The sequence below is a fragment of the Ostrea edulis genome, chromosome 1 (assembly GCF_947568905.1).
Source record: "Ostrea edulis chromosome 1, xbOstEdul1.1, whole genome shotgun sequence".
In the NCBI taxonomy this organism is placed as follows: Eukaryota; Metazoa; Mollusca; class Bivalvia; order Ostreida; family Ostreidae; genus Ostrea; species Ostrea edulis.
The window spans coordinates 51,135,191-51,145,752 of NC_079164.1; the positions used below are offsets into that span (position 1 = coordinate 51,135,191).

At 33.2% G+C, this 10,562-nt stretch overlaps 1 protein-coding gene across 2 annotated transcripts in view; it reads right to left on the bottom strand.

Annotated features, from left to right (window-relative positions):
* LOC125650927 (NEDD4-binding protein 1-like) overlaps window positions 1–4,345 on the bottom strand; it is a 20,052-nt gene extending 15,707 nt beyond the window's left edge. The window contains exon 1 of one of the 2 annotated variants that reach the window (XM_048879501.2): window positions 3,958–4,345. In XM_048879501.2, coding sequence (XP_048735458.2) covers window positions 3,958–4,155 — 198 coding nt within the window. In that variant the 5' untranslated portion in view covers window positions 4,156–4,345. Of the gene's footprint in view, window positions 1–2,141; window positions 2,361–3,957 lie in introns of those variants that run through there. The other variant, XM_048879510.2, reaches the window with a different exon arrangement.
* Between the last annotated feature and the right edge of the window lie 6,217 nt (window positions 4,346–10,562).

Sequence of the window (10,562 nt, forward strand, 5' to 3'; positions counted from 1 at the left end):
AAATTGGCCCAGTGGTTCATGAGAAGAAGATGAAAATGTGAAAAGTTTACAGACAGACAGACGCCTGACAAAATGTGATCAGAAAAGCTCACTTGAACCTTCGGTTCAGGTGAGCTAAAAAACCAACCAAGTATTCCAAAAATAAATCCTACAAACTCTATTCAGTCTGCTAAAATAATGACTGGTTCGGTAAATCATATAACTAAGTCTGACTGAAATATTTGTAAAGTTCTGGAGATCTTGGCAAACACTGTTACATGCCATGAAAAGTCAGAATGCTTTAAAGGGACTGGTTCACGATTTTTGAGAAAAATATTTTTCATTTTTGATGTTAAATATCAAAAATATAACTGATTAAATGTTAAGAGTAAAAAATTTGGAACTTCTGAACGCAAGAATAAAAGTAATATTTTAGCCTTAAATCCGTGTTATGTAAACAAAGACTCGAGTCTTTTCATCCATACAAACGATCCAATGAAATTTTAATTTTATAATATAAAGCATCTTAATTTGGCATAGTCACAAATTTTAACTTTTAGATGATACATTTTACCTAAAGAATGCTATAAATGTGAAAGATATAATAAACTTAGATCGATATCGATTTCTTATGAAATTTCGTAAACAATAACATACCGCAATCTTTGTTTACAAAACAAATAATAAACTCTCTAAAATGAGCTTCTATGATGATGTATAACCTTAATTTTTATGTGAAATCTTTTAAACACATTAGACAATAGATTTTGATCATTAAAAGTGAAAAACAAAATTTTGGGGGAAATCGTGAATCAGTCCCTTTAATTTGAACATCTATGAAATAGATAAAATCCATCAAGGGGAGATAAGAAAAAAGATATCAAAAACTTGGCTTGTAAATATGATTCAAAACTAAAGAAATCTGTTTGACATATTATATAATATTCTCCCCTTCTGCTCACTGATCTTCATAGTAATAGGTCATGCAAATTTCAGATTACAACTCTTTGGCTTGTGAACTGAAGGCTGATTAAATTGGTTAAGAAATATTTTGTCTATTTCTGAGCTTATTTCCATAAATATCTTTTACAACTGAGAGATATTGTAATAATCATCAGCAAGCCAATAGGAATTAGGGGCTGGGACACACTCCCTACCCCATCCATCATCCCTTTGGAATTTTTCAAAGTATTAGTCTGGTGATCTAATCATGCTTGATACCCCCTACCCCACCCATCATCTCTTTGGAATTTTTCAAAATATCATTTTGGTGCCCTGAGCTATCTATGGTTAGGTGGGCTAACTGCGACCAATTATGTTTACCATGTGAATTTGAAATGAACATATCAATCCATGACAAAGTTAGTTAAATTAGATATCCTGATAGCTCTCATCTTGTCATAATTTTTCAAGAAGAAAAATAAAGGAAATATGTTTATACAATTAAGTAACATTGTCGAAAAGGGGTAACTTCAACCATGTATGGGGTAAATTCGACCGCACAATTGTATTCTACTGTTTTGTTTACTCAGTTTGTCAGGAAAGGGGGATAAGAAGAGCAGACAGCCCTTTTCTCGTCCTTGATGTATAAAGGAATCAGAAATTCAAAATGCCTAGCACCTGTGGTACCTGTCGGTTGAAAGAATTATATTGTACTACATATTTTGTATTGAAAGAAGGAAGGGGAGAGGGGCTATGAAATATGCACTGCAAGTTAAGAAATATAAAGAATATATTGTTTATGAATCAATTATTCAACCCAACTATGATATATTTTGTCAAAAACTTGCACTAAGAAGGATTTTACCATAATGATAACCTGTTTCCCCCCGTAAGTCATGCAATTTTTTTTCTTTTTAAAAAATTCACTATATATTTTTTTTAATCTAGGGAGAGGGTGGCTTAAGGTGGCTCACTACACCCAGTATCAGTATGAATTGATTTAATTATAAAAGATATGATGATATACATTCAGTATATATGCCAAAAAGCAGTCTATGCAAAAGTTTTTTGGACCACACAGGACATTCGGTCCAGTGTAAACAATGAACACACAGGACCAAACCAAATTTTGTCAGACTGAAAAACTTAATGTAAAAAAGTGAAACACGTGAAAATGCAGAACCAAGGAAATTTTATTTATTATACTAGTAATACTTTACCTGGGATTGCTTCCACATAATACTTTAGACGGTCTATGCGGTTTTAATCACATTCATCTACATATTTGGATTTGTGCGACATTTTTTACTGATAACAAACATTTAAATGACTCCAGGTCAAATTAGTAAAGCTCAAAACTGGACACTGAATACATCGGACATTCCGGTCCGGTGTAAAAAATGACGCATCGGACATGAGGCACTGCACATCGGTCAGGTCCAACGGTCCGATGTCTTTCGCATAGACTGAAAAAGGCGAAAAATATACAAATTTTGATAAAAACATGATTTTTAAAAAAATTATTTCAACACATATGAACAAAAGACTCTGCGGGATTTGAACTCAAGATCTGCGGTTCACCAGCCCAGTGCTTTAACTACTGAGCTACGATGATAGACAAACACATCGATCGATACAAATAATTTCACAAAATATTTAAATCGCCATCTTGTGACATGGTGTCATACAGAGTATAAGCTTTAGTGTAGTGAGCTACCTTAAATAGATCTTTGATTTTATTTATCTTGGAAATTCTATATCTATTCAGATAATTCCATTTCAGAGTGTTTTTTCACACATGCTTTAGTTGTGTGATTTTCCCCCCACTGTCATAGTCAACTAAAACGCTGATTTACATATCGATCAAAGTAACCCTCAATGAAATGGTGCATGGGTAACTTCGACTGATTACTTTGAATATTTATGTTGTTAAATAGATATGATATTTTATTTTTTATATATATTTTATTAATTTCTTAAGAACAAGGTACGATTGTATACGTAAAAAGGCCCCAAAATTTTCTCTCTATAAAATGTGTCTGGGATTAACCTTAATCAGTGTTTTAAGAAAGTAAAATATATGCCAGGTATGCTAAGTCAACAAAATTGGAATTATATTCCTAATTGGATAGCATTATGACATCATGAATAAGACATTTCTCACCTTTTTTTCAAAATAAGCCTGAAAACTATCAAATGTCATAAAGATTATTGCTCAGGAAAAGATGTGAGCATTTGTCGAGCAAAATGAAAATGATATATATTGTGTATTATTCTAAGATGAAAAACATACTTGAATATGAATTTGCTCGACGCATGCGCTGTATGCTTTCTGAAAGGAAAACCACCAGAATTTGTGGATATTTTTATTGAAAATGGCTTTCCGCAATTTTATGCCAACATTTAGCTCTCGTCATATGACACAAATCATTTTGCTGATCAAACTGAGCGAATTTTGGGTTTGCTAATCCACTTATTTGAATGCCAGGGTTTGAGCTCCAAGTGAAATCATCGATATTTTGGGCCAAATGACTTTGGAAACTGTACCTACTTCTTTAGTTTCATGTGTCACTTGTCACTTGATTTACATTGTTAAAATTGACGTTTGTGATTTTTTTAGGGCGTTAAGTCTGTCAAGTTTCTCCATGGTAACCATCAAAGTAAAACAATCTATGTTTGTAATAACTCGAAAAGGAAATTCACAAAACATACAGGAAAATATTTTATTTCCGGAAAATAGTATGACATAAACAATAAAATGATGAACTGAAGTAAAACACGATCAGTCGAAATTACCCAGGTGGTCGAACCTCCCCATTATTTTGTCTTCATACATTTTCATCTGTCAATTTGGGGGAAGTCAATAACATCAAATGTAAAAGGGATCAAGGATTCGAGGAACATAAACCAAACTTAGTGAAACTACCAGACTGCGTGACTTGAATAATTTCAAAGGAAATTGGAGTTTGGCTTACTGTATTTGGCTTCACTCTCTTTAACGGCTTTGCCGTGAAATACACATGTATATCAAATTACCCTTGCATTCTTCCTGTCACATTTTTGTCCTTCTACTTTCAACCAGCTCTTTTTACAATTGTCATCCGTAGATTTGTCAGCATACATTTTGATACTGAACATTCGTTCAACCTTATTTTGAATTTCATGAACCAATTGCATTTTAGACGAATCGACAATAAATTCGTCATATTGTGTGTTACTATCCATTCCTTCCATATTACATTGATCCGATTCTCATAAAAATATATTGTACTTTAGTAAACGGTTGTCTCTAAATATGAATTTATGTCATCATTCGTAAACTTGAAATAATGAAAGCAGGGGGAAATCCTCATCGCCGTTAAATACATGCTTCGATTTCCTCCATCATTCCAAACGTTTACAAAACCTTAATACACAAAAAATGAAAAATAAACTCTGAATCAGACACAGTGGTATGTTCCGTTATTCCTGTGTATTTTTGTTTTCAGCAAACGTAGGTTACAGATTCAATGATTAAATTCATAATGAGCCACACTAATATAATAAAAGTTGTGCAAATTTTTAATCAGTATTTTTAAAATAAGGAATAATGTTCTGCGTAAGTTAAATAAACAAAATATTTAAAGCATAAAGTACACATGTAAAAAAAAATATTAATTTTTACGTGTATGATTATAGAAATACGATACGATTATACATATGGGCGAATTTAGGGGGGGGGGGGGTAGCTGGCGCGCGTCTCCTAACATTTTTTCAAATCTAAAGTAAATTCCGGTCTCTTGTTAAAGGGACTGATTCACGATTTTCCCCAAAATTTTGTTTTTCACTTTTAATGATCAAAATCTACTGTCTATTGTGTTTGAAATATTTCACATGAAAATTAAGGTTATATATTATCACAGAAGCTCATTTTAGAGAGTTTATTATTTGTTTTGTAAACAAAGATTGCGGTATGCTATTGTTTACAAAATTTTCAAAAGAAATGGATATCAATCTAAGTTTATTATACCTTTTCACATTTCAAGCATTTTTGGGGTAAAATGTGTCATCTAAAAGTTAAAATTTGTGACTATTCAAAATTAAGATGCATTATATTACAAAATCAATATTTCACTTGTTTGTTTGTTTACATAAAAAGACTCAAGTCTTTGTTTACATAACACAGATTTAAGGCTAAAATATTGCTTTTATTCTGGCATTCAGAAGGTCAAAATTTTGGCTGTCAACATTAAATGAGTTATATTTTTAATGTTTAACATAAAAAATGAAAAATATTTTTATCAAAAATCGTGAACCAGTCCCTTTAAGAAAATATGTAAACGATAAAAGAAGAAATATTCTTCCACTCTCGGAGAAATAAATGACAAAATCTTTTGAATGATTCTTATTGGAAGAACATACCCCCCCCCCCCAAAAAAAAACCTTCAAATTTGCGCCATTTTAGTAATTTCACCATATTAAAAATGACAGAAAATAGTAAAAATGACTACATATATAGGAAACATATATCAAGCTATATAAAATCTGTAAAATTCAGGAGTTTTCGGGGGCTTCACCCCCTGGGCCCTTCCAGTGCGATTTAAGGCGGCCTCATGAAGCTGCCCCCCCCCCCCCCTACCGCAATATCCTGGACCCCCCTCCCTGCAATGTAATTTTACTTCATTGTCACTTATAACCAAGTACAATACACAACCGTTACAAACTTCAACAGGCTTTCCTCCCCTTGTCATATTGATATTTATTCGAATTTTTTCCTGTATTTTTCTTACTTTTATGTTTGTTTATACCTAAATTGCTTTATATGTTATGTTATGATTTATTGACCAATTTGGGTTCACAGGGGGCAATAAAATACAAAGAACATTTATGATTAGATATTTTGACTATGATTCCAAAATTATATGCACCTTACATACCAGTACAGTCATTTAGGATACATGTTAACATGCAACTTATCTATTTCGACATTCATTTCTTTTTATGACGACTTGCATATGGCATGTAAAACGTTGTATTATCATACAAATCTTGATTTATCGAATACAGCATTGTATAAATCAAAATGTTGGTATATAAAGGAAAATTTTGCATAATATTGCAACGATTTTATGTCATAAGAGGAAAAGGTAACATTTAGTGCGTTTTATTTAAATGCTTACAAGTATGTTGGTGTATATTAAAAATCCAATACCTCTGGCTGCTAAATTGGAAGATGATAACCTTTATGATACTGGCATACAGGAAAATTGGCGGGGACAAATATAAAAAAAAAATTAAGAAATAAAATAAGTCTTCCATCATTAGATATTGATGCAAACACATTTTACAGTTACTTGAAGAATTACTATATTGATAATGTTAACATGCAACTACAAAACACTGAATTCTCTAAACGTGGGAAATTACTCTTTTACAGTAAAATTATGAAGAACTATGAATTACAAGACTATTTGCATAAGCCGAGTTGCATGGGATACATTGTAAAGTCAGGAATGATGTGGCATATTTATAATTGTGAAGAACTAATTTCAGTTTTAAACTTTTCGAGTTGCTGTCCAGAAACCATATTTGTCTCAAGTTTTCAATCTATTTTCGGTCACTGTGACCTTGACCTTTGACCTTTTTTCTCCAAAATCAATAGGGGCCTTGCTTTGCTGGTATCCAACACTATATATCCAAGTTTCATTTGATTCAAATTAAAAAATTTCGAGTTTAATATCCTCCGGAAACCAAATTTTTTTGGAATTTTAAATCTATTTTCGATCACTGTGACCTTAACCTTTGACCCATTTTCTCCAAAATCAACAGGGGTCTTCCTCACTTGGTATATAACAATATCTTTAAGTATCATTTGATTCGGATTTAAACTTTCTGAGTTATCATCCGGAAACCATATATTTCTGAAATTTTCATTCTATATTCGGTCACTGTGACCTTGACCGTTGACCTTTTTTCTCCAAAACCAATAGGGGTCTTCCTTACCTGGTACCCAACAATATATCAAAGTTTCATTTGATTCTGGTTTAGACTTTCTGAGTTATCATCCGGAAACCAAATTTGTCTGAGATTTTTATTCTATTTTCGGTCACTGTGACCTTCACCGTTGACCATTTTTCTCCAAAATCAATAGGGGTCTTCCTTACCTGGTACCCAACAATATATCAAAGTTTCATTTGATTAGATTGTAATCGTTTCGAGTTATCATCCGAAAACCAATTGTTGACACCCAACCGCCCGCCCGCATCACCAAACCAATAGCCGAGTTGCAACTCGGCTAACAACTGTAAAGCACTATATGCAACCCGTCAATGCCGTTCATACTAGAAGGTTATGTGAATTTTGACTTGAATGTTTTGAATTGCGCAAGAGAAGTAGAGTGGTATAATTATATTACTAATGTTATATATACAATATTAAATTGCATACACACAGTTTAATATGTCACATGTACATGTGGGGTATGTATTCATCATATATATCATATAGTTTAACGTGATTGTATGCCAACATGTTTGGTAAATCAATAAATTGAATTGAATTGCATATTTAAGATACATCGACCAAATACGGTCACCTGAGTATGTGCATTTTTACTCTTTAGAAATTACAGTGTTACCAGTGTACGTGTGTTTTCAGTATAAACGTTCTAAAAAAAACCATTCATTTATATTGATTAGTTTACCCTGGTCCGTCCGTCTACCAGTCACATTTTCTTCATCCACATTATTCTCTTTTATTTTAAGCAGTAACCAATTAATCTTTTGGAATATAATATATGGTGTCCTGTAGATGTGCAATAAGGTTTGGAATTTTTAATTTTACCCTGGGGTCAAAAAACGTTGTTCTACAAAAACCTGGTTTCCAGAATTTTATGCAGTTGCCAAATCATCTTTTGGAAGATGATTGGTCCTGTAAATGTGCAATATAAGGTTTCAGAATTTTCATTTTCTCCCTGTCCAGAGCCTAATTGGGGGTCAAAAAACGACACTTTCTTTAAAAAAAAATATTTTTAAAAAAAGGAAAAAGAAACAAGCATTCTGAGAGTATTGCATGGCAATACATAGTCCTCTACCGGTTGCAAAAATTCCTGTACCACAACATTATTCAAAGTTCATTATGTAGGTCATGGAAAAGGGAAAATTGGGGAACCAGGATAGGAAATCAACTACCATTCGAGTAGAGACTACACCAGGGAAAAAAGAGAAATTTATAATTAGGTTTAATTAGGTCTTTAACCAAGTCAATAAATTGTGACATGTAGGTGATCATGAATAATTTAGCTATATTGTTGTATTACTATGCTAGAAGTTTTAATGAGTGTAGTACTCTTATCTACAAAGATAAGAGACTTGGATGTAAAAGGGCCATAACTTAATGAAAAATCAACGGACCAAGACGTAACTCGAACTTGATGTGTAACTTGTTATGGCAAAACAATGTACCAAATATAAAATGAATATCTGCAGTGCTTGCAGATATTCATTTTATATTTGGTACATTGTTAAAAAAAAGTACGAAAAACTAATAATTGATGCTATTTTTCTAAGTTCAAGGACCATAACTTAGTGAAAAATCAATGGACCGAGACGAAACTCGAACTTGATCAGTAACTTGTTTTGGCAAACCCATGTACCAAATATGAAATAAATATCTGCAAGAACATAGAAAAAAAGTGCGGAAAACTGGACTGACGGAGCTCAAACCTAAAGTCCTCTTCGACGTCGTCGCGTCGGTATAGGGGACTAAAAAGAAAAGAAAAGAACCCCTCATTCCCAGACTCTTTTCAAAATTTACGCAGTACCCAAATCATCTTTTGGAAGATGATTGATGTTGTTCTGTAGATGTGCAAAATGTTTCTGGAATTTTGATATTGGGGTGGGGGGTGGTAAACTATGTTTTTTCCGACAAAGTAATTCCTGGTTTCTAGAAATCATCTTCAGATGTATCCTGTAGATGTGCAATAAGGTTTCAAAACTTTCATTTTCACTCTGAAGCCCAAATGGGGGTTGTAAAACAACACTATTTGCTACCCCCCCCCCCCCGCGAAAAAAAAACCCCACCCCCTGGTTCCAAGAATTACCCCTCTTACAATCTACACAGTAGTCTAATCCTTTTGGAAGATGATTGATGGTGTCCTATAGATGTACAATAAATTGTTTGGAATTTTCATTTTCATTCTGGTGGTGAAAAACATGGGGTTTTTTTTCGACAAAGACAATCACGTCACATCAAATTGTGATTCTAAAAGGGACAAATGAATTCTTAGTTTTCAAAGAGGATTCATTAAAGGTAATCGTGCAAACAGTTTGCCTGCTTCATGATTTTCTAAATCATATTGCATTTTCAACTTATTTGCAACCTGAACCTGGGGGTAGTAAATTTCACATTGCTTATCATAATCATACAATCAGTTTGCCTGTATGATGTCCAGAAGTAAAAAGGAAGATTTTCTAATGTATTTTAGATACATAATGCATATGACTAATCTAGCCTCTTGATACCTTAACCCTGGGGTCATGAATTTCACTATTTTGGTAGAGGGCTAAACAACCTTTGACGTCCAGAAGTAAAGATTTTCTATGATATAATGCATTTTCAATACTTGACCAACTTAGCCCCACCATACGGCCTGAACCCAGAGTCACGGATTTCAGTTTTGGTAAAGCATTCAATGTTCATTATACTCATGTAAACATTTTGTTTCCTTGATGTCCAAAAGAAGACGATATTTTAAGATATGAGGCTTTCTTGGTATACCCCCCCCCCCCCCCCCCTGATGGATGAACTGGTCAAGTTTGATGGTCCTAACCTTCTCAGTGTGCAAGGTATGATCCAGACACGTTTTGTGAGTGTATAGACATAAAATTCTAGGAAGCCACAGCAACCCATTTTAGGTCATAAACCAACCCCCAAATGCTTTGATAGTCCTAGCCCTCACTGAGTGAAAAATGTCCTGAACATTAAAAATAACTTAGAATGACAGAAAGTCTGCAAAGCCCATACCATAACATGGTCCGTCAAAAGATAAGCATATAAAAACAGTGTCAATGTAAACTTCCAACCCTTGTTGTGATCCCGCTCTGGTCCTAAGGTTCAAATATAAACTTATGATGATGTTCAGTATTCTTTTGATCCTAATAATATTTTGAAAGAATTTCCCTATATATCCTTACTCAAAACTTCTACTGTGGTCTGGCGAGGCGTGTCAGCGATAAAAGAGAGACAGGAAACGGAGTACAGAAAACAACTTTTGAGCGAGAGACATGTGAAGAGAAATTTTGTAAAATTGTCAGTTACAGTGCACTGTTTCACATAGTTCATCACTCTGCTAACATCTTAAAGTTTCCAACATTAAAAAATGCTTTTTAATATGACATACAATGTACATACATTTCATTATCTCCCCTTGAAGTGAGGAACTATCAATTATTTTAACACACTTTTAACTCCCTTTACTTTTGTAGCAAGTTTGGTTCAAATTAGCTAAATTTTTCTGGTGAAGTTGAAAATGTGAGAAGTTCACAACAACCTGGATTATTCAGATGGTATGTAGCAACATTCAAAATAACAGAGCAAAGCAAAAGGTATATAATGAGACTAAAAGTATAACCATATGACCTTAAACAATAACAAAGTTTATA